General features: G+C 45.2%; 3 protein-coding genes across 3 annotated transcripts in view; all 3 read left to right on the top strand.

The window, feature by feature from the left end:
- The window catches only part of aqr (aquarius intron-binding spliceosomal factor), a 75,022-nt gene extending 65,676 nt beyond the window's left edge, over positions 1–9,346 (top strand). The window contains 4 exon segments of the mRNA XM_080850206.1: positions 855–940; positions 5,112–5,280; positions 7,371–7,484; positions 8,858–9,346. Of these exon segments, the coding sequence (XP_080706332.1) occupies positions 855–940; positions 5,112–5,280; positions 7,371–7,484; positions 8,858–9,163 (675 nt within the window). The 3' untranslated portion in view covers positions 9,164–9,346.
- Positions 9,347–17,888: 8,542 nt separating this feature from the next.
- LOC308374752 (actin, alpha cardiac muscle 1-like) lies at positions 17,889–22,222 on the top strand. The gene is made up of 7 exons (XM_080850672.1): positions 17,889–17,986; positions 19,941–20,085; positions 20,192–20,516; positions 20,632–20,793; positions 20,909–21,100; positions 21,494–21,675; positions 21,778–22,222. Exons 2-7 carry the CDS (start codon positions 19,957–19,959, stop codon positions 21,919–21,921), a joined length of 1,134 nt encoding a protein of 377 aa, XP_080706798.1. The 5' UTR covers positions 17,889–17,986; positions 19,941–19,956; the 3' UTR covers positions 21,922–22,222.
- Positions 22,223–23,760: 1,538 nt separating this feature from the next.
- On the top strand, positions 23,761–25,152 carry LOC308373879 (gap junction delta-2 protein; the record flags this gene model as incomplete). Its single annotated transcript, XM_080849540.1, has 2 exons — positions 23,761–23,831; positions 24,309–25,152. 2 exons carry the CDS (start codon positions 23,761–23,763, stop codon positions 25,150–25,152), a joined length of 915 nt encoding a protein of 304 aa, XP_080705666.1.
- Positions 25,153–25,423: the final 271 nt, after the last annotated feature.

Raw genomic sequence — 25,423 nt, 5'->3', positions numbered from 1 at the left:
CCGCCCCGCGCACACACACACACACACACACACATAGACACACACACACACACACACACACACAGACACACAAAAAAAGGTGTGATTTGCCTCCCCGGTAGGCTCTAGTCTCAGACGAGGGTGGTAAGCTGCTAGGTGAACACCCCCCCCACACACACACACACTCCCGTCTCCAAAGCCTGATCCCTACCACGCTGCCAGCCTGCGTGCTGCACGCCGATAACAGACCACTACAAACCAGCAAAGCTGCCAACCCAGCCAAACACAAGCACTGCCTCTTAAACATCCACATCTAAATCCTCGTTAAGAGAAGAAGTACTGGTAGGCAGAAGAGAAAGAAAGGGGAATGGAGTGAGTGGTGAAGGAAAAGAGAGGAAAGAGGGAGCACGAGGGAGGACTAAAAAAGAGAGAGCAAGAGAGAAAAGCATGAAGGACTAAAAAAGAGAGAGCAAGAGAGAAAGCGTGTGAGAGAGAGCAAGAAAGAGATAGACTAAACGAGAGAGAGAAAGGGAAAGGGAACGAGTATGAGTGAGAGCAAGACAGAGATCGAGACTTAAAGAGGGAGAGAGAGAAAAAAAGTGTGTGGATCGAGTGTTTACACAAACACGGATCCGCTGACAGGATCTGCCCACTCTGGAGACCGGATTCAAAAGGTTGCGGATTCAGTGACCCAATCCGCCGGTTCGTTTAAATGAAAGGCCGTTCCGACAACATTTCTTTTCGGATTCAGGCGATCCAGGCTCCGTGTAAACGGCCCTTAGAGAGAGAAAGAGAGAGAGAGAGAGACAGAGCTGTGTCTCCTGTGTGCCTGCAGGGCGAATAGCCTGCACTAAGTAATGGATGTTCTCTTGTAGGTGACAACAGTGGACCGCTTCCAGGGTCAGCAGAATGACTACATCATCCTCTCACTGGTGCGCACCAAAGCTGTGGGACACTTGAGGTAAGCACTTTCCTACAAAAAAACAACCTAGCACACAGACACACACACACACACACACACCATGTCTCTCTTTCTCTCTCCCCCTCCCTCTCTCACGCACACACACACACTTACACACACTCTCTTACACACACATTCTCTTCCTCTCTCTCCGTCTCCCCATGCACACACAAACTTTCTGACACACACCCTCTGTCTCCATCTTTCTCTCTCTTTCTCACACACACACACACACACACACACACACACCACACACCCTCCTATGGCCCAGAGGACTGGCCCTTCACTGCATCGTTCCTCTGAAAAGTGATATTGGAGCCCTGGAGGCCTTTTGGGTTTTATTTCCCTTTTCCTCGGCTTCATCTGAAGGCCCAGACCGAGAGCATGGTTGCAGCAGTAGTGGCTGGAAGTTGTGTATGTGCAAGAGTGTGTGTGTGTGTGTGTGTGTGTGTGTGTGTGTGTGTGTGTGTGTGTGTTTATTAGTGTGTTTTTAGTAAGTGTGTGTGTGTGGTTGGGTGACGACAGCGGGGCCTCTTTCTCTGCTTTGTCAGGGTGTCTGCCGATGCTTTGTAAGGGCTGAGCGTGTGCTGAGCTCAGAACAAAGAGACGCTCAGTGTTCCTAACGAGACCTTGAAAGCTCCCGATGCCTGCACTTCCCACACACACACACACACACACACACACATACACACACACACACACACACACAACGTACGTCTCCACACCCTAACCAACGCCGTCTCCCCAAGCCGAGCTCAACAACTAAGGCTTGCGTGCAAGTCAACACCCCCCCGCCCCCCAAAGTTTCCTTGCCCTGATTCCTGCCTCCAGCTCCAGACGGATAGTGCCGATACCACCGCGTCTTGCATTTTTGATGCCACTCATATTTAATACCCGAGGCTTCAGAAGCACGCAGGGAGTTTGGATTGTGTGTTGTTCCCAGTGTGTGTTGCTGGCGGGTGGCGGTGGAAATCGTCAGTGTCTGATGGATTGCGGAGCAGGGTGCTGTAATGAGTGTGTGTGAGAGCTCTCGTGGGATCGTCAGCTGCGCCACACACACACACACACACACACACACACACACACACACACACACACACACACACACACACACACACACACACACACACACACACACACACACACAGGGTGATTGTGTGGATGAGGGCCTAGGTTGATGAATAAGTGATGGCTTTGTTGCTGTGCTCTCTTAGCTTAATGTCACTAAAAGCAGCTACGCTCCCCTCACACAAACACTCTTGCACACACACATACACTCACACACTCACACACTCACACACTCACACACTCACACACTCACACACACACACACACACACACACACACACACACACACACACACACACACACTCACACACTCACACACATACACATACACTTACACTTACTCTCTCCATATGTGCACACACATTCATATTCACACATATCTCTTACTGACACACACCACATACTCATATACACTCTCTTTCTCATACACATGCACACCTACTCCTCTACACGTCCAGTTCTTATACCTAAAGCCCACATATTTCCAGCTAGATCTTACGCTAGCCTACGCTGGTTGGAACAACAGCTTCCAGGACTGTTTTTTAGTTTTGCTGCTGAGGAGAGAACTGTGTTGCCCTGAGTAATGGTCCTCCTGGATCAGATACTCTGGGATGGCTTAATTAGTCCCAGCATTGATTAGCTCTTGTCACTTGGGGCAGTGTGTGTCTTTGACAGACCGGTATTGCCACCGTAAAGGCTACAAGTCTGGTAAACTGCTGTAAGTATAAGAGTTTATGTATTTGTGTGTGTGTGTGTGTGTGTGTGTGTGTGTGTGGGTATGTGACTGTGCTGTGTGTGTATACGTGTGTGTGACTGAGTTGACTGAGACTTTGTCTTAATATGCACACATAATTATTAATATTCCCTCAGATCTCCCACAGGTGCACATACCATCCCCTGCATTCACATACCCATCCCTGCAGAGTATTTGCTTTCCCATACTCCCCCCCCCCACACACACACATACACATACACACACACTCACGCACGTACAATTTGCACACGCACACGCAAACACACACACACATAAACACTCACTCCATTCCCGTTATCTCTGCTCTATTTTTCTGTGATTATTCTTATAAGCCATTACAGTCGTGTCGCCTCATGGGCCAATTTGGCTCTCTGTGAATAGACCCATTCAGCCTTTGAAATGATACTGAATGTCTGTGCTGTGCCAGAATTGTACTGCCTGTACCCGTGTGTGTGTGTGTGTGTGTGTGTGTGTGTGTGTGTGTGTGTGTATGAAGAGAGTAGGATAACCATCTCCAACACAAAGCCTCGCGGCAGGCACGAGTGGTGTTTTGTGCGGTGTTTTAAGCCGATATGATCTGATAAAGCTCCCGTTGAGACGAGCAGAGAATAGAGAGTGCATTGTGTACAGCAGCGAGCGCAGAGTCTGTGTGGAACTTCCAGAGGACTTCAGCGCCGTCCGCTCTGAAGAGACAGGGGTACAAGGGGAGAGAATCGACTGGATGAGACGAGACGTCCTGGACCGGCATTCCTCTGCTCACTCAATCAGGGTGGATCCGCTGACTATCGTGTGACCTGGGCACTTAGGTTGCCATGCCAACCCAATTCCCCACATTCCAGGAAAAAAAAACACCGCAATTCCACTTTTAGCATGTTTACTTGTCGTCCTGTCCTCCTGAGTATCTGTTGATCCAAAGAGACTTGCGCTACAGAAAAAACTGGCAGTCTTAGCCGTGTCGATGCCTCTCCTTATCCGTGAGAAGACTGCTGTTCCCCACAATCCACTAAAATCCTTAACCATCGCACTTTTACATGTTGTTGCCTTGAAAGTGATACTACATTTAGCAGACATTTTCGTCACTTACTGTACAGATAAAACAACACAGTACAGTACAGATAATCATTTGTACCACATTGATCTTGTCATTGTAAACATGTTGCTGTACCAGTTGAGCCAGAGATCTGCTCTACAGAGGAGGCAAAGTGTTTCAGCTCTATCGGTCCCATTTGATATCAGTCAGAATGCGGGGGAGTGGACACACTTTTTAGTGTTTTTTTTTATGGGGTTTTCTTGGCTTGCTATTGGCCATCGGTTTGGACTTGTTCAGAAAGATTTTTAAAGTCATTGGGTATGCCTTTAACCCAATGGCTGTGACTCATATGTATTGAAATAGTATCATGTAAGCCCACCCCATAAGCTAATACACACCATTCAGTTCTTCGATTGTGGACATCCAGACCACACCCCAGAGAAAGTGAAGATGACATATAGTCTGGCAGAACTGGAGTAGGTCTGGGATCAGTCTGTTTAAAAAAGGCCATTGTTAAAAGTTTTGTATTGATTCAGTGAAGCCCTGTTGTCATATGCTGTGTATGGATTGCAGTTAGACTGGCTCTTTACTCTCGCAACATACATTCAGAGGTGTGTGTGTGTGTGTGTGTGTGTGTGTGTGTGTGTGTGTGTGTGTGTGTGTGTGTGTGTGTGTGTGTACGGGCATGCGAGTGGCAAGAGTTTTTTTTGTGTTTATTTCACTGTTATTTTTCTCTCCTTCCCATTGCTTTGGGTTTCTGTCACTCTTCTCCACTCGTTTTGCGGGTATATTTATAACTCTGTCTCTCCTCCTCTGGCAGCCATTTTATAGCTGCACCTGCTCCCTCCCTCTCCTTGTTACCTCTGTCTGGTCATCAAACTTGTATTTCTTCCTGTCATATTCTCACCCAGAGATTCCCTCAGCCAATCTGACATTTTTTCACGACACCCTTGTTTCTAGGTAACCTTTTAAGATGTGCTTCTCTTGCATATCTGTGCAAGACATCCATATCTCACACCTACACTTATTCTGCTCTCTCTCGCTCGCTCTCTCACTCTCCCTCTCTCTCCCCCTTTCCCTCTCTGCTCTCTCCATTCCATATTTTTCGCTCTGTAGTGGACTCAAGAATAGTACAGGAGTACACCTTTTACTAGCAAACAAGTAGGGTCAGTTTACTAGTAGAGACATTGTGTGGGACGGGCTATAAATGATTCGTACTGGCTACATGGATGACAACTGATTTGCTTTTTTCTCTCTCTTTCTCTCTATCCCTCCCTCTCTCTCGCTCTCCCCCTCCTTCTCTCTTTGCTCTCTCACAGGGATGTGCGGCGTCTGGTGGTGGCCATGTCTCGAGCTCGTCTGGGTCTCTACATCTTCGCCCGTGTGTCTCTGTTCCATAACTGCTTTGAGCTCACGCCAGCCTTTAACCAGCTCACCGCGCGCCCTATGCAGCTACACATACGGACTAATGAGTACTACACCCAGCCTGTGAGTACACACACACACACACACACACACAACAATACATTTACACAACAATACATACACACACACACAATAGTACATATACACACACACATGTATGAACACGCACAACAGTACACAAAGCTGTTACACATGCACATGGTACACACCGCAGAACTACTTCTAACATGAGTGGGATGTGTACCCACCAAAAACACACTCACTGCAACTCTTGCACCCAAAAACATTTTGTATGCACACAGACACACACACAGACAGACACAGACAGACACAGACAGACACACACAGACACACACAGACACACACAGACACACACAGACACACACAGACACACACAGACACACACAGACACACACAGACACACACAGACACACACACAGTCATGCTGTTGCTCGCTAATGTTATATCAACAAAGTGTCTGTTAGCGATCGATGGCTTTGTGTGGCAGCAGTGCACTCTGTGTTCCTGTACAGGCGAGATGTGACATTGCGTTTGTGTGTGTGTGTGTGTGTGTGTGTGTGTGTGTGTGTGTGTGTGTGTGTGTTTAAGGTGATGTAGCTGTGTGGTGACAGGCTTTCTAGCCCTCTGACAGCGAGCTACACAGCCATCTAAGCCAACAGCATAAAAGCTCAGAAATGGGTGCAGAATCAATTAAATTCAATATTCAACACACACACACACACACACACACACACACACACACACACACACACACACACATGCACATTTGCTTTGTCAGAGCATAGTGTCAGAGCATAGTGAATAACTCCTTTGTGTATTAATAGATAGTAATAGAGATGTTGTGATACTTTAACAGGTCATTATAATGACAGTCATAGTGTAGAAAACTACATAATACCATGGATGGTAATTATCGTACCAAAGTCTATAGTATAGTATAATCATATGTGGAGATGGTGTTAATGTCCTGATTCACATTTTTTATTTGATTTAGATTTCAAATAGCACAAAGGTCAGAGGTCACTGCCAGACACACAAGTGTCAGACAGCCCACGTCTGGCTGTTACGTCAGTGTGTGTGTGTGTGTGTGTGTGTGTGTGTGTGTGTGTGTGTGTGTGTGTGTCTATGTCTAACAGCCGCCATGCTCCCCTGTGCCCTGTGGCACGAGAGGTCCTGTCCTTTGGAATGGCTCTTTGAAGCTCATACACAGACACACACACACACACACACATACACACACACACAAAACGTAGCTTCTGCTCTAGTGCTCACAAGAGCTCAGTAGTGCAGCTCCAGTAAGATTCACCTGGGTTCATCCGCAGTATGTGTGTGAGTATGAGAGAGAAAGATTTACCCACATACCTCGCTATGGAGGAAAGCGCACTACATAGAGTCCGGATGACTGTGTTTTTGTGCAGTTATCTCCCCCTGTGTGAACGCAGGATGCACCAAACCCTACAAGTCCACATCTGTGGGTAGCTAAGGGTGTGGATGGCTCTCTGTTCATGCAGGCTCCTTTGTAGTGCTATTAACAGATGCATAATAACTGACAGGATAGCTATTTATACACCTGACCCCAAAACGGCACGGAAAACGGCAGTTTCTAGAAGAGACACAAAAAAGGGCTCTTCAGAATTAAAGGCACAATACAGATAAAGACGAAAGCTAGGGGGGCTCAGTGCTGCATTGCTGGCTTGTGTGTGTGTGTGTGACGTTTTCAGTGGAAGTGTATATATACACTTACTTCAAACAGCGGTCCAGCTTGCTGTGCAAGTCTGTCTGCCCCCCACATCATCCTCTGTATCCCTGTGTCTTGCTACGGTTAATCTCTGCGTATTGTGACTTGGAGAACATCCCTATCTTCATTCCAAGAGAAGGAACACAAGTGAATGTTGTATGAGCAGCTCTAACTCACTCTCTCTCATGCTCTCTCTCTCTCTCACACTCTCCTCTCTTTCTCTCTCTCTCTCTCTTTCTCTCACTCTTTATCTCTCTCTCTGACACTCCTCTCTTTCTCTCTCTCTCTCTCTCTCTCTCTCTCTCTGTCTTTCTCTTTCTCTCTCACACTCTTTCTCTCCTCTATCTTTCTCACACTCTCCTCTCTTTCTCTCTCTCTTCTCTCTCTTCTTCAGATTGGAGATCGCTCGTCCCAGCCCGACCAGGCGATCAAGAACATGCCGGAAATGGCCAACCTGGTGTACAACATGTACATGCACATGATGCAGCAGAGCCAACAGCAAAGACAGGTAGCACACCTCTTCTCTCTCTCACACACACACACACACACACACACACACACACACACACACACACACACACACACACACACACACACACACACACACACACACTCACACACACACACTCACAAACACTCTCACACATACACACTAACAGACACATGTATACACACACTCACGCACACACAGTCACCCCCACACACTGTACACATGCATGCAGTCTTGTTCCTAACCTGGCTGCTGTATAATTAATTCCAGCATTGGGCATTTGTGAGAGTTTCTGCTGTTTAAAGTTTAATGTTGAGCCCGAGACAGGTCAGATGTGTGTGTGTGTGTTTGTGTGTTTTTTTTTAGATCAGCACGCTGAGGCTTAACAGGCCGTGAGCACAGCGTTCTGGATGAGGAATAAATTACTGCTAATTAGAGGCTGCTGCAGTGTGCATTGCCCTGCCCACACACACACACACACACACACACACACACTCTCATGCATATACACACATACCCAGTTGTGCACACACAAACTCACTCTTACACTCAAATATAAATACATACACAAATATTCATACTCACTCATACATAAACACACACACACACACACACTCTTCTCACGCACTTCTCACTCATACCTATACAAAAATACTCACACACTAACTGACGGAAGCATCAAACATTCTCACAAACACACATGCGCATACATATAGAGACATGCACACTAGGGGACATAAGTGTGCACATGTATTCACACACTTACACACACACACACACACACACACACACACACACACACACACACACACACACACAGAGCTGATGTTAAGAGTGCAGTAGAGTTGGCAATGTTGTTTCCCCAACAACTAAAACTGCTCAGCTATAAACCCCCCAACCCCCCACACACACATGAATGCATGAATTAGTTTTTTCTTGAATTAACCAATGAGCCAGGGACCAGACTAGATTACATCATTGTTGTGCTTGTTATTCCTCTAAACCCTGGATGCCTCCACCCCCGGTCCCACCTCTCCATCTCTCCCCTCTCCTCTCTCCCTCTCTCCTCTGTTCTCCCTATTTCTTTTCATCTGCCTCTCGTCATCATCTCGCGCCGTCCCTCACTCCATCCCTCCCCCATTTCATTTAATTTCACTCTTTGTCTCTTTCGGTCCTCTCAATGGCTCTTCTCCTCACTCTGCCTTCCTCACCCTGTTCATTCACCCTCTTTCCCGCTCTCCTTTCCTCCCTTCTTTCTCCTTCTTTCCCATTCCCCCTTTTCTCAATCTCTCTGTATATATCCCTCTCCTCCACTCTTTCTTTCTCCCCCTACTCTTTCCTCTCTCTCCCTCTCCCTCTTTTTCTAAAACTCTCTCTCTCTTCTTCGTTAGCAGCAGCAGTTGCTCCCTCCTCCTCGTCAGGTGCGGGAGGCAACAGTAGAGCCCGAGGCAGAGGCAGAGGCAGACGCAGAGGCAGTGGCAGACGCAGCTGCAGAGACTGAGGCTCCCACCAAGGCCCAGGAAGGGGCTGACCCTGAGGGCCAGGAGCCAATGGAGGAAGAGCCCAGCGTCACAGCCATCCAATCAGCAGCCTCCAAGCCCGTCCAGGGTGAACCCCAAGAGGAGGCCCACACCAAGATGCCTGAGCACCCCGGACGAGACAGTGACAGCGAGTACAGTGAAGAGGAAGAAGCGTAGAGACGCACACACACACACACGCACACACACACACACACACACATATGCCATAACTAAGAATCATACAGCCACAGCCAGTGCTTAATTTTAGGTTTTTTCTACTGATTGGAACTCCACAGAAGATGTTTTGTTTCTACTGTTTGTTTCAAGTCTTATTTTTTGATAAACGAAGATGTAAAACTAGACCATTGTGTCAGTGAATCTGTCTCTGTGTGTGTGTGTCTGTGCACGTGTCTGTGTCTCTGTGTGTGTGAGAAATAACTGTAACTGCTTGACCAGCGATTTCGTAACCCTATTGTGGTTGAGAAAGAGGAAGAAGCCCCAGTGGTAGCCTAAGGTGATAAGGTCTTTAATACGTCTCTCTCTCTGTCTCTGTCTCTCTTTCTCTCTCTCTCTCTCTCTCTTTGTGTGTCTCTCTCTCTCTCATACGGCTAAAACTGGTTTCCCTTACATCTCCATTACTTTGAGTTACGCTTCGCCGCTCCAGCAAATAAGAAAAATCAATGCTACAAAACTCCCATTACGCTCCTTTTACACCCTGGCAAGACAGTTTAGATTAGATTCTCCCTCTGCGCTACACTGCTACACAACAAAACCGTTTAACCACCATGTCGACAGCGCCTTTTTAACCCCCCCATACCCCCCCCCTCCATCCAATTCCTTCCTGCGAGTTGGAACTGAGTGAGCATTGCTGGAGACAGGAGACGTATTGTGCTCAGGCCATCCTGCCCCATCTGGAGGTAGTGGAGTGGCAGAAGTGTCTTCATTCAGCACTCTTCTCCTCCCTCCCCCCCTTCTCCATCCCTCCATCGGTCTCTCCCTCTCTCCCTCCCCTCTGCTAGCTGTTAGGTAGTGTTGAGGCAGAAGTGTCTTCATTCAGTAGGCTCTCATCCCTCCCTCTCTCCCTCCCTCCATCGGTTTCTCTTTCCCTCCCTCTTTCTCTCTATCCCTCCCTCCCCATTCTCGCTCACTCGCTCCTTCCCTCCCCTCTGCTGTCTGCCAGTAGTACCCTGTTGCAGTAAATCAGCCCTAACTAGGCAGGACTTGGCCACAGTCGGTAAGGGCAGAAACCGCTGACTACTCCTGCTGTAGGAACCACACCAGGGCCGCAGGAGGAGAAGCAGAAAAGAGGAAAAGGAACTGTTACCAAAACCCATAAGACAGAAAAAGACTCAAAACCAGAAGGCTCTCCAAAAAGAAAAATACAAAAGGAACGGCTGGTTCTGGCCGGGGGTTCTGTCTTGACTTTAACATCCACCCAGGAGAGGTCATCTTATAGGTTTGCATTGCCTTTCACTTACAGTTTTCCCTCATTGTTCATGTTTTAATAACTTAACCCTAACTAACACGTGCTCAGTAGAACTAACCAGTCCATCACTAACACTAACACTTCAGTGAGGCTGTGACAGTGAACCGGTGTGTGTTTTAGGGGTTGGTTGGTGTTAATGAGACAGCAGCAAAGAAGAGTGTGTGAGGAGAGGGCAGTAGTTTACTGTCTGCTAATGAATTTATATCATGTGATAAAATACATATAAAATGTAAATGTGATGTATAATTTCATAGCTGTTAATTTATCTTGCTGTGGTGTGATTGCTCTTTGTTTTTTGCCGATAACTTGTCTGTGCATCTGAGTGACGATGTGTGTGGGTGTGTGTGTGTTTCTGTGTGTGTGTGTGTGTGTGTGCGCACATGCCAGGGGGCGTGGCCCTCGAAGCACGGGATAACCTCGGGATTAGTGGTCTGAGGTCTCCCTTGCTGCACGGGATATTACTTAAAGAGACAGAACAAGGAAGTACAAATGAAAACACACTGTGGGTGCTGTCACACACACACACACACACACACACACACACACACACACACACACACACACACACACACACACACACACACACACACACATCAATGTGGTACAGTCACTACTGCTTGGAAAGTTAATATTTCCAGAAAATCAAATTACTGAAAGAAGGTGAATTGTCAGTGATGGTGCAAAAATAATGTGTTTTTTCTCTTAAGTGAAAGACTGTCTTGAGCAGTTATACCCCAGGATAATTATGTAATAATGCATTTACATTTGAACAGCAGATGCCTTGAACAAACCTTACGACAGATAGAATACATTTTCTCCATACAAGATTCAAACCTGTGTTCACAGTATTCATAGCCCTGTGCTACAAGTTCAGCAACATGGACACCTAACTGTATAACTATAATACTAAAGCAAGATGACCTGTTTTTCAACATGAGCGCAGACAGACCTGCATGTGTAGTAGACGGAGCAGATAAATGGAGACTGTCAGGCAATGGTTGGTCATTCAGGAACAAGGTTTTATTCTTCACAGTGATGCGCATCAAGGGAAAGAAGGTTGACAGAAAGGGGTGTCAATCATTAGTCCCAACCCTGCTGTCTAATGATATGACGACTCGGACAGTCTCATTCTGCCCTTCTCAGGTGTCCGGAACATCAATTCCACTTACCCAGAAGCTTTCCTATTCGAACCTAATTGTGATTGTAGGACAGACATGGATGTAAGCCGCACAAGAATAATGACTGAAAAATAGTGATAGGAAATAGTAGAATGTGAATGTGAAGTCTTATTATGGAGAAATAATGATTCTGATTCCAGACCCTGTCACTACCAGGAGAGGATGTCTGCAGCACAGGACAGCACAGGAATCTCCACTACTGTGCCTTATTTAGATCCTTCAGCAGCCACTCGCCCCCCCAGTCTGTGTTTCTCTTCAGGGATTTGCAGATTAAGCATTAGGTTTCTCATGGAGCTCTCTGTGTGTGTGTGTGTGTTTGTGTGTGTGTGTGTGTGTGTGTGTGTGTGTGTGTGTGTGTGTGTGTGTGTGTGTGTGTGTGTGTGTGTGTGTGTGTGTGTGTGTGTGTGTGTGTGAGAGTGAGAGAGAGAGAGATAGAGACGGTATGTGAGTGTGAGTGAGTGTGACTAAGACGGGTTGAGCTGCACACCGCGTACAGAGAGGAGAGAAGTAGCAACACAATATGCACTCGGGGAATAAAGAAATGTTTTCATGCCAAAATAGAAGAGAGTGACAGACCATAATAATAGTGTGGGTTTAAATAGCTTCTCTCTGGTGGGGGCGTGACTGTATTATGCTGTGAATGAACTTCAGTGCCCTGGATGCATACTTAAAAGGTTGCCATTGTCTGTGGCGGGTGTTGCTCTGACGATTTCACTGCTCCCTGCAACTCGGCATTTAAAAAAAGGTCATTAGTCCAATTAAATAGATAAATTAAGTTTGAATAACTATGACCACGGAATGCTTAATGTGTCACATTCTCATAATGGAAAAAGAAATCAGCCGTAGCACGTCGGCGCTAATTACGAGCGGCGTCGATAAGATTGTAATCTTGTCCAATCACTGAGAGTAAATTGAGATTAATTGAGAAGCCCTCATCCAGTGCAGCTGTGGTGATGATGGTGGTGATGAGAGCAGGAGTGCACAGGGCGCTACTGGCCCAGGAGTAGCAGGCTGACCTGGGCCTGTTGTAAGTCTGGTTAGATCTTTACCTTTCTTTGGACAAGTGAAGTTCATCCATTTATTCTTTCAGAAAATGCTTTAAACCAAAGCGACTTAGAGTGCAGGTATATATTTTGTCCATATCTGAGATCGTATGATGTCTGATCACACAGTTATTTGGTGTGGTACATCATGCCAATATGTGTGCTTCTTTGGTTTGATTGATGATTTGATTTTACCTCTGTGTTTTTAGAACAGTCATGTACCAGTTGAGTGACAGCAATAAGGCGTTATGTATTCTTGAGCAATGCGTGTGGGCAGTTAATTGGTGACAACATGTTTGTCCTCCCTGTCCCTCCCCAGGTAAGAATGGCCAGCTGTGGCTGCTGTTTCTGGGGGATCATGTGGTTGATCGTGCTGCTGGTGATTGGCTGGCCCCTGAGCATCTTCCTGGGGGGGCTGTACGGCTTCATCGCCCCCCTGACAGCATGTCTGGGAATCGACCGCCTCGCAGACCTGCTGATGGAGGGGGCCAACCTGGGACGCACCTGTGCCCAGAACATGCGTCACGGGAAACCACTGTGCTGAGGAACGCCTGTCGGCCAGTACATACCTGTGATGAAGCTAACCTGGCACTAACAAATCTGTTCAAAGCCTCACCTCTTCAACACACACACACACACACACACACACACACACACACACACACACACACACACACACACACACACACACACACAGATGCACACTACCTACCTAACCTGAACCTTACTTATTCCAGCAGACACACACACACACACCTATCTGACCTGAACCTAACTTCTTCCAGCAGTCACACACATGCCTGTGCAAAACCACACCTGTTCAAATACACCCACATCTGTGCAGAGTTGGCCTGTCCCAAACCACACACCAATACACACACGTACTGAACCTAACCAACCGCATTAGACACACAACATGCCTGTCCCAACACACACACACACACACACACACACAAACACATAAGCTTCATTCCTCCCCACCCCACACCTGTGCAGAACAAACTGAGAATAAACACAGGTCACCCCTCAGATGGTTATACACTGGAACAAAATCCTCCAGAATATTATTAACTGTGTCAAACTAACTTTCATTCTAAAATTAGACTAAGATTACTTAGATTAGATGAACTGTTGTACCTTAACTTGCTTCAGGATGCTTTATAACAGTGGCCAGTAGAGCCATTGTAACATTTCAGTATTTTATGTTTACAAATATCTGAATGAGAAATAAAATATTTAAAGGCCATTGTATCTTACTTAATGTTAACATCGGTGAGAATCCAACAAAGTGCCTGGACAATTCTAAAATGTCTTTTTTTTATTTTTATTAAAACTGTCTTTTGTGGATATTTGAAATGAGATGTATCCAATATCCACTATGGTGCTGTATGCTTGTATCTCTATTAAAACCAAAAGTTAAGTTCTGTTGGAACTAGGAACAAATGTACTACAATACATGTATTTTTATTAAAACAATTGATGTAAGTATAGAGCCAATGAAGTAAAAACCCATCTGCCTTGATATTAAAATGGCTGTTTGTTTACTTTTGTGTCCTTCACAACCATCCACAGCCAAACAAACAACACACAACATTAAAGAAAACCAAAGATGCACTCCCTGTGTCTTGTTTCCTCTCCTCTCTCTCTCTCTTTCTCTCTTTCTCTCGCTCTCTTTACTCTGTCTCTCCCTCAATAAGTGCAAAGAAATTTGAAGAAAGGAGACATATGAGCCAGTTTTAGTTCTAAAGAAATACGCCTGGAACAGAGGAGTGACTTCATGCTAGTGGAGGGGGGAAAAAAGTTTCTCTCTCTCTCTCTCTCTCTCTCTCTCGCTACGTCTGAGTTTCCTTCGAGTTCCTCCTTCCAAAAAGTACAGTCAAAACTATATTTCTGTGAGGTTTTTCTTTTTCCTGTCATTTTTTAAAACACAAAATTATTTTTGGGAAGGTCTAGGACTGACACAGTGCCTCACCATCCTTTTTAAAATGTTTTGGGAATTAGCCATTCAAATCCACATTAACACACACACACGCGCTGGAGCGTCTTTATTGAGAATATACGGCTCTTCGGCAGCCACTGGCTGGTGTTTGTAGCTTAAACCATTCAGATTCCTCTCCTGCATATTTCATGTACTTTCTAAAGCTCTCTTTATCCTCATATTCTCACTGGCCTCATTGACTGTTGCACGGACTGACAGTAATTCTCTCAAGTTGTTTTTTTTTCTCTTCTTTTTAAACTGGTGTCCTAATCCTTTCAAATTTGCTTTGAAAAACATGGCATCCCCGTGTCCCATATCTCCGAATATAATATTTATGCCGGTGCCATATGAGCCCTAGTTAAACTGCTTCCATGCAAACCCAAGGCTTTTCCCCGAAGACATCAGGGTTGAGGGGGGAAGTACTGTAGATTCTGTCCAAAATTGCCTGATTTTAATTTCTAGTTTGTTCTCTTTTTCCCTCCCCTCTACAGATTGGTTGGCAGTGAGTGTCCCTTCCCTGGCAGGAGCAGCCTGAGTGGGGAGGGCAAGCTGATGGAGAGGGCAGCCATAACCTAAATTACGGCTGAGGCTGGAACGGGTTTGGTCCCGGTCTGGCTGAAAACCGGCTGACCTCCTCCCTTCCCCCTGAATACTCTGTTACTATGCAACCTAACACAAGATGCACTGGTACTGTGACAGTCCAGATGAGGAGGGAGGTTTTCTTTTTGGGGGGAGGTGTATGTGTGTATGTTTACGCATGTATGTATGTAGTGTGTGTGTGTGTGTGTGTGTGAGAGAGAGAGAGAGAGAGAGAGAGAGAGTGAGTGTGAGTGTAACCAAGGTCAGAGGGGTAGGGAGCGTTGCTCGGGAATAGAAAAAACTACTACTGCAAGCGCGACAGGGCCACAGATTCAGCGCAGGCTGTAAATATTTTATTGGGCGGCAAGATCAAGGGTGGCGAAGAGAAACGCGTCGCTCACTGTGCCGAGATGGAGGGATGAAGGAGGAGAGAGAGGGAATAAAGGGAATGGGAATGAAGGAGAGAGCATGGAGACCTAGTAGTAATTAACCCCATACCGCTTTCTAATTTCCCACTCGCATCCAGACAGTTAGGGGACCCTCATGCTCTGCGGGTGTGGAGATTCTCGTAGGCCGGTGTGTGCATGTGTGTTGGAGAAATATAGAGAGAGTGAGATTGAGAGAGTTTATGCGTGAGTGTGTATGTGAGAGATGGAGAGTGTCTGTGTGTGTGAGTGTGTGTGTGTGTGTGTGTGTGTGTGTTCAGGATTTCAGGGTTGGGCATGGTGGGCAGGCTTGTACCTTGGAGTGTGATGCTGTGATTTGGAAGGTAATTTTATGCTTATGACTGAACATCAAGGGAATGAGTGTGTGTGTGTGTGTGTGTGTGTGTGTGTGTGTGTGTGTGTGAGAGAGAGAGAGAGAGAGAGAGAGACTCCCTTAGAAAATGTGTGATATATCTGGATTTATGATATTTGTTCATTTACTGTAATAGTATGTAGGGGGTAATGTATAGAACGCCGGTCATTATCAGAAAAATAACCCCCGACAGGGCGAACAGCACCCAGACGCGAAGCGAAGAAATGAAAACAGAATATTTGATAACCCACGAAGAAAACACACATCCTGTAGTCTATTTAGATCACAGTATAAATTAAATACAGCTTAATGACCTTTATGCTGACCTTAGTGGATGTAAAACTTTGGAACTTTGAGAAAGACTTTTTAGAAATGCATACAGGTAGAAGGAGAAAAAATACTTTTGTAGTGCTCTCTAGCAAATTTAAAGAAGTGCATTGTACAACTTCTAAGTTATTCATTCTCACAGTCTCTTGCATATACCGTAGTTCTGTACATAGAGATCAATGGTTACATTATAAAACATAAATAACTTGTTAAAAGATTAAACAAGTTATACTTTTGGCCAACTAAACCGTGTTCTCTGTATGCTCTCAATACTGTTATAGTCTGGACATTCATCATCAGAAAATGTCTAGAAATGGCACAAAGCTTCATCACAGACATTGCAAGCCTTTGAAAAGTCCAGGGCCTGTTCAACTGGAATGAAAAGAGACAACAAAGGAATGTCTGGATGAATGTAAAAGTCCTTCGACCTTAGACACCTGATAGAAACAAATCTGAAGCTTATAGGTTACAGACAGCTGTTAAAGCAGGGAATGCATTGTTCAGAAATGTGCAGTGTCAGTGCTAGTGTGACATTTAGTTCATTACACTTGAAATTAATTGCTGTACTGCAGATAAATGATCTCTCAGTCTGCCTTTGTTAGTAACACAACCATTTAAATTCGATTCAAAATTGAACAGCATAATAAAAGCCATTTTTAAGCTGTGATAAAAATGGACATTCATAGTTTCATTAAATGTCTCTTCAGTAAATGTTTCACATCAGATGGAGTAATGCCAGTCGGATGAGGGCCACATCTGGTCAAGAGTCCAGTCTCAGCACAGTAGCATCAATCAGTCTTAACTCTCATATCTTCATTATTGGCTTTGTGGCTGGCCTTTCAAATTAGCTGGAATGAAAAATGACTCTGTTATCTGCATTGTAAAAAGTACCTGTAAAAGCTGTTTTAGTTATCAGATGAAATGTTCGAACACCTGAATGTGGATGGTATTTAGCCATTAATGACCATGATTATGACGAACCCTAACCCACCCCCCCCCCCCCCCAACAACAACAACAGAAACACCATGCTGCTCTAACTTGGTGCTGTATGAATTGCTTGTAGTTTGTTTGGTAGCATTTCGTAGTATGACTAATTGTATTAGTACTGTTCAAAGTTAGAAGTGCGCAACTTGATGGATTCCCCCACTCCCTCTAACTCGGGCTTCCAGTGGGGAGACCTGATGTCAACCTACCCCCGCCCCCCTCCCCATCTCGTACTTCAGGGCGCCCACTTCGAAAAGGTTAATTGACCCACATGATGATGATGTTGACATGAAGTGCAAATGAGTGATAGAAAACCGATCACGCAAATGTCACCATACCAATTTTCGGGTGCCCCGTGCCGCCCTCGGCCGCTACCCATGTTGCCCATAGATCCGCCGCTGCCCACCGTCCATTTAACCTCCCTGACCAAGCCCCCTTCCTTGAATGGCCTTGTACCGCACTATGGCGCAGGGGGTAACCAAATAAGGCGACGGCCGCGAACTCCCACTCACTCTACCCCTGTGCGCCCCTTGGCCTGGCTGGCACTCGCTGGGGTATAAAGGTCTGATCCCCAGCAGCTGTGCATCCCTGCCTCTCCAACAGATCCAGTAACCGCAGTAGATCTGGTGAGTAAGAGCATTCGGGCGAGCGCTGAAGCAATTACAACACAAAATACAGCCGAACTAATACGATTAACGCACCCCTCCAAAAAGCTAACCGCACTGTACCCCCTGATTCCTTTAATCTTGACCTGCGTTTTAAAGGACACGCCATTGTCTCTCCAGATGGTGCTGTCATCCGCGCAAAAGAGCGGGAGACCTGGATTAACGAAGTGACTGTTAGGTGGTGATTTATGACAAACTGCACTGTAATGGGACTGAAAGGTGTAAAACGTCAGGGAGGAATGATGACATGATATGAAATATGACAGCTAACTCACTAATGTCACCAGAGGCGGATCTTCCATTAGGCAAACCTAGGCAAGTGCCTAGGGCCTCAACCAAATCTGTCTTTATTAGGGGCCCCCAAATCTGACCCCCCCAGCCATTACTTATGTAAAGTAAAAAAAAAAACACACATTTCTAGTAGAAAGAAAAAACAAAAATATCAACAAAACGCCGAACTAATGCCTAAATAATAATTTTCCAGCACACATGCTCCCCTCCATTGTGCATTGGACTAGTCCAGAATATGATCACGTAGTAACGCACGCAGCGCGAAATAACGTTACTTCAAACCAAAGCAGAGGGATCCCTAGAAAGGTTGCCCCAGTTGCAAAGCAATAAACCTCCAGAACAATAGGTAATTTGCTTGGCAGATAGAAAACAGTTTCCCTAACAGAAAGTCTGAAGCTTGAAGTTATTTTCAAACCTTTACTTGGGTAGCACTGTAAAACTGAGCAGACATGCAGAATACATTTTAGTAATCTCATCTCGTAACATTCGTTTCACATAGCATTGCGTGTTTAAACTGTGATAGAAAATACGTTAGCTTAATACTAACGTATAGGGGAAATTACAGAGACTGCGCTAGGTATTAGCATCAATTAATTCACGTTAATGTTTTTGTATATGAGCCTGACATTTGCTCGGCAGATAGATAACAGGTTCTGTAACAGATACACTGCCGAAATTGACGGCACGAACGACTGGAAAAATGTATCAGCCTTCCTAAAAGAACACGAGAAGTCTGCTGATCACGTCGCAAATATGGCTGTTTGGCGAACGCTTCAGCAACGGCTCCAAACAGGTAAAGCCATAGATCATGTAAATCAAGAGCTGTTTGTGAACGAAGTAAACAAATGGAGAGAGATCTTGAAACGTCTGATCGCCATATTATACACTTGGCCGAGCGCAACTTAGCTTGTCACTCACTCACTCACTCACACTGAACCACTGCTTTGCCTGTCTCTCACTCACACACACAGCCACTGTTATTCCTGTCCACACACAAAATCTTTTCATTGGTCCTGTTGAAATGTAAATGGTGGTTTTCATAGACTCATATCCATTTTGTATTTTAGTTCTGTTAAGTGCAAGATCATTTTGTATCTCTGGCAGAGAATGGAAATTCTAATCTCTCTCTCTCTCTCTCTCTCGTTTGATCTGAGTAATAAACATGTAATTTTGGCAAAGGCTGGAGAAATCTGAAACTGATTTTACTGTGGAGAGTTGAGTGGCAGTGCACTATGGGTTTATTGCGATTCTAAGAGTATTGGGATGGTTATTTGTTTTGTGTACGTATTTCAAAAATGAGGGCCCCATGTCTATATTTTGCCTAGGGCCCCAAAATGGCTTGATCCGCCCCTGAATGTCACTCGTAAAGAGCAAATTACAGCTTTCTAACATAAGTTAAATTTAAATTACTGTAAGGTGCATGTGGCTCCGGCTTTTAAACAGTCTCAGTTCTGCTTTTTCAAATTTCAAAATCTGTTATTTGTTATCACATGAACATATGAAAAGAAGTCCCTGACAAATTACGCTCAGTGCCAAACTGTTACAGTGTATGAATTTTGACTGTAAACTGTGGATTCAGAAAAACAGGAATATTATGAATATGATTGTTATCTTTCAACTGTAGAACACCATCTAACGTCATGTGCGACGATGAGGAGACCACCGCACTGGTGTGCGATAACGGCTCAGGTCTCGTGAAAGCCGGCTTCGCAGGAGATGACGCTCCTCGCGCTGTTTTCCCTTCCATCGTCGGCCGTCCACGTCACCAGGTAAACTTGGTCCTCTTATAATTGCAACTAATTTATCAGGAGTAGCAATATTTCTCACATTATAAGACAATGACTGATTGGTAAACACCTATGTTCCCTTTGCCAGGGTGTCATGGTCGGCATGGGTCAGAAAGACTCCTACGTTGGTGACGAAGCTCAGAGCAAAAGGGGCATCTTAACTCTTAAATACCCCATCGAACACGGCATCATCACCAACTGGGACGACATGGAGAAGATCTGGCACCACGCCTTCTACAACGAGTTGAGAGTCGCTCCGGAGGAGCACCCGACTCTCCTCACAGAAGCCCCCCTCAACCCCAAGGCCAACCGGGAGAAAATGACCCAGATAATGTTTGAAACATTTAACGTCCCAGCCATGTACGTGGCCATTCAGGCTGTGCTGTCTCTCTACGCCTCCGGGCGTACCACAGGTTAGGCCGCCAGTCCTTCCAGAGGCATAGGGGATCTATGGGAGTATGATGCGAGACTTGGTTTCATCTTTGTCCTAAACCTGTTGCGCATTTACCCAATACCCACACTTTACAGGTATTGTGCTGGACTCCGGTGACGGCGTAACACACAATGTGCCCATTTACGAGGGTTACGCTCTTCCCCATGCCATCATGCGTCTGGATCTGGCCGGCCGCGACCTGACAGACTACCTCATGAAGATCTTGACAGAACGTGGCTACTCATTCGTCACTACAGGTGAGTAGGCTAAGCCTCCTCTGAATGTAACATGTTCATGAGCAAAGCGTCAGAGAGACTGGTATGCTATAGTCTGCTTGGGCAAATAATAACGCACCTCTTGCATTGCACACAGCTGAGCGTGAGATCGTGAGGGATATTAAAGAGAAACTGTGCTATGTCGCGCTGGACTTCGAGAATGAGATGGCAACAGCTGCTTCCTCCTCCTCTCTGGAGAAAAGCTATGAGCTGCCAGACGGACAGGTCATCACCATTGGTAACGAGAGGTTCCGCTGCCCAGAGACCTTGTTCCAGCCATCATTCATCGGTGCGTAACCGGCAACATCCAAAGCTATAGCTATTTGACTTGAGATATGCTGCCACAATAAAATGAACACACACTTGCTGCACAATGTATTTGTCCGTGTGGACATACACATAGTCTGACACCTAAATGTTATGTCAAAAGCATTGTATTTGTTATACACACCTGCACGCACAAGGGTGTCAAAATAGACACGGTCCAGCCTCAGGGCCAAACTGACATATACTTTTATAATTACCCGTGTGACAGCGCTCCGGGCAGATCGAGGCGCTGTCCATTTCAGCACCACAGCCTTTTGCGCGCTCCGGGAAGTTTGCAAAGTTGTGAACGACTTCACAAATCTTGGCCAAATGTAAGAATACCTCTCAAAGAGGTCTGATCTTTTTATAACCGTAGGTATGGAGTCTGCTGGTATCCATGAGACTACCTATAACAGCATCATGAAGTGTGACATCGACATCCGTAAAGACCTGTATGCAAACAATGTCTTATCTGGTGGCACGACCATGTATCCTGGTATTGCTGACCGCATGCAAAAAGAAATCACAGCTCTGGCTCCAAGCACCATGAAGATCAAGGTATCCATCATTTTACATGTTTCATTACCTGTATTATTGTAGCTAAGATAATGCAACTTTCTTTGTGTGTTTTTGTTGTAATTCTCGGTTCACTGCTTTTAGATAATTGCGCCCCCTGAGCGTAAATACTCCGTCTGGATCGGTGGCTCCATCCTGGCCTCCCTGTCCACCTTCCAGCAGATGTGGATTAGCAAACAAGAGTACGACGAGGCCGGTCCCTCCATCGTCCACCGGAAGTGCTTCTAACCACCACACTGGCCTTACTGCGATTACCTCCTCTTGCAAAGCCAGTGCTATGGTTCATGCAACGCGCTCCATCATCATTCAACAGTTTGTTTTACACAAGAAGTCATTTGTCTGTGTGATGTCCTCGTAAACAAGACCCGGGACTTGCAACGTGTTCTTTGCCTCTGAGTTTTATTTTGTATAGAGATGAAGACTAATTGAGGTTTTGGAGTAGGTTATGACAGCATTGTCATTTGACTTGTTTACAAACATCATTCCTCTGATGAATTACATTTTAGTCTTGGTAATTGTCTCTCCATTCTTTTCTCTCCATTCTTTTCTCCCTGAGGCACGCAAGAAACGTGACAAAAGAATAGATTATAAAAGATTGGAATTGAGATTATAAGAGATTACCCAAGGATGAATGAGATACCTTAAACCATTTTATACAGTCTTTCCTATGACTACAACCCAACAGACAAGGTCTTATCTCTGTTTTTCAAGAGGCGGAAAGGTAGACGATGGTCGAAGGCTATTTTCTCAAGTTAATTAGCCATTAGCTTCACAAATACAGTTTACATTAAATTATCTTAGAAAATCTGCAAATCTAAAGTCTAATAAGATTTACTATAACTTTTATGTGCAAAACGAGTGGGTTGTAGTCTTTATTAAAGCAATTAGTGTCACGTGGTCGGTTTCCTTAAACTATAGATAATATCTGTCTCACAAGTTTTTTTTTTGCCTGAAAACTGGCATTTTGCATTTTAACGAAAAAGGATGAAGTTGCATTAGATTTAGATCCTGACCTCCATAATATTTTAACTAAAATCTGTCGAAAATGTAGATAATCATTAGTCTTAGTAACCTCTGAATGTATCACAAACTGCCTTATGTTGAATCTTTTAGGCGATTATAGTAACTCCATCAAAACGATTTAGCTGCGCCTTAAAATATTCATTAAGTCATTTGAATGAGGGCTAGTATATCAGTTGGGATTGATCAAATCGAAACACAAGGCGTGGCTAGATATTTTTAAACTCACGGGCAAACCTCGTAAACCGATTAGCAACTCAGATGCTACTTTCACCAGTCACACACTAGCCATGGCATTATTAAGGATCGTGGTAAAACAATAGCTTAGACCGCCGCTACAATCTACCAGATCTGTCAAAACAGAACCTTCACTAGCAGATCATAAAGTCAACAAGTAACCAAGATTAGATTTAGGACAGGTTTCCGCAAGCCAAAGATTCGAACCTCATGACGCCCACCACCTCTATCCCTCCTCCCTTTTTAATCTACTTGTACATCACGGGACGCGATACAGAATTCTCCCTGCCTCAGTCACATTTACGAGATGGAACCAGAGACAACATCGCGCTCCTCGGCAACCACTTTTAGTGTAGATTAAGCGGGGAAGACCGGGCTATATTTGCAGAATATTTAAAAATGAGAAATCCCGTCATTTTGGCAGTTCTCCACAAACCTGTCTGCGCGTGACGCAGGAGGAGACTACTTAAGGGGGGATTAACGCTGGCAAGACATTAAATCCAACCTCCCTCCATCCAGACACTGCGCGACCCATCAACCTGATCTGGGGATCGAAAATAGGAGGGCTTATATTAATCAGCACTTCGGACTGAAAGACAAGCAAAAGTGTGGGATTGCCGAGCGAGCTTTCAACAGAGACACTGTCACAAAGCGGGGAGCAGGTGCCGCGTGTGATCAATGCATTTGCCAGATACAATCAGAACCTCTGGAGAGTAAGAAAAAAAAAACCACACACACACACAGGAAATAATAACATTTCCCGGGAATTCGTACAGAGTACCGTGTGCTCTCGTCTCCGGATGAACAAACATGGGGGAATGGACCATACTAGAGAGGCTCCTGGAGGCTGCTGTCCAGCAGCACTCTACTATGATAGGAAGGTAAGAGAAAAGTCCACTATATTTGCAAAACAAACGGAAAATGCATTGTTGCTGAAGACGAGATTCGAGGAGGATTTGCCCTGCCTTGCCTGTGGTTAGCCATCACGGGAGACCGATAATAACGACCGGTCCGCTTGTGGTTAATACCGTGAAAATCATATAGATAGTGTCAGAGAAAGTGTGCATACACGTTGAAAACCTTTTATGTACTTCTAGTTAACACATAAACATAAAACCCAAGTGTCTTGAGGATGCAGATGCAGATATGATGTTACCAGATAGCTCCCGACAGCCGTGCTACAAGCTAGCCTTATAACAGCGAGAGCGCCTCACTTTCAGCACTGGACAGCTCCCCAACATCTGCTTGCTTGACAGCAATCTGTGTCCAGTTCTAAAATGGCTAAATTTACATTTCATGAAATAAAATTAACACAGAGAACACATATTTATACACCTGTTTGTCTGTTTGTTTTTTAGGATCCTACTGACAGTGGTGGTGATTTTCCGGATTCTAATCGTAGCGATAGTTGGAGAGACTGTTTATGATGATGAACAAACCATGTTCATCTGTAATACCTTACAACCGGGCTGTAACCAAGCATGTTACGATAAGGCATTCCCCATATCCCATATCAGATATTGGGTGTTTCAGATCATAATGGTGTGCACACCGAGTTTATGCTTTATCACATATTCGGTTCATCAGTCTGCAAAACAAAAGGAACGGCGGTTCTCCACTGTGTTTCTGACGGTGGATAAGGATCAAGATTCAATGAAACGAGAGGACATCAAAAATCAAAAAATCAAAAATACAATCGTGAACGGAGTACTTCAGAACACAGAAAACTCTACAAAAGAAGCCGAGCCCGACTGTTTGGAAGTGAAAGAGATGCCAAACGTCAAACCCCAAAAGTCCAAAGCGAAACGGCAGGAGGGCATCTCCAGGTTTTATATCATTCAAGTGGTTTTCAGAAACGCGCTGGAAATTGGGTTTTTAGTTGGTCAATATTTCTTGTACGGATTCAACGTGCCCGCCGTGTATGAGTGTGATCGATATCCCTGCATAAAAGATGTCGAGTGCTATGTTTCCAGACCCACGGAGAAGACCGTGTTTCTGGTCTTCATGTTTGCGGTCAGTGGCTTTTGCGTGGCGCTAAATTTGGCAGAACTGAATCACTTGGGGTGGAGGAAAATCAAAGTGGCCGTAAGAGGAGTACAGGCTAGGAGGAAGTCCGTTTACGAAATCAGAAATAAGGACTTGCCCCGAATGAGTATGCCTAATTTTGGTCGCACCCAGTCAAGTGACTCTGCCTATGTGTAGCACGAGAGAAAACTGATGGTGCAGTCTGTAAAAAACAACGAAGAAAATAAGAGACGGGATGGACGATCCCGCTGGCCGTATGCCGTGTCATGAGTTCAATGAGTGGTTTCTTTTTAATTTATTTGTGTTTTAAGGACTTCAGTGACGAACGTGAGTCACACGTTCGTTGATCTATTTTTTAAATTGCACTGATGCAACTTTTTAGCAACGTTTATACTCTGTAAAGCGCTAAACAGAGAGCAGACAGATGTGTTCACGTATTTACTCTTGG

The sequence above is a fragment of the Sprattus sprattus genome (genome assembly GCF_963457725.1).
Source record: "Sprattus sprattus genome assembly, chromosome: 13".
NCBI classification, from domain to species: domain Eukaryota; kingdom Metazoa; phylum Chordata; class Actinopteri; order Clupeiformes; family Clupeidae; genus Sprattus; species Sprattus sprattus.
The sequence above is the reverse complement of the archived record's forward strand: the minus strand, read 5'-3'. Positions and strand labels throughout refer to the sequence as shown.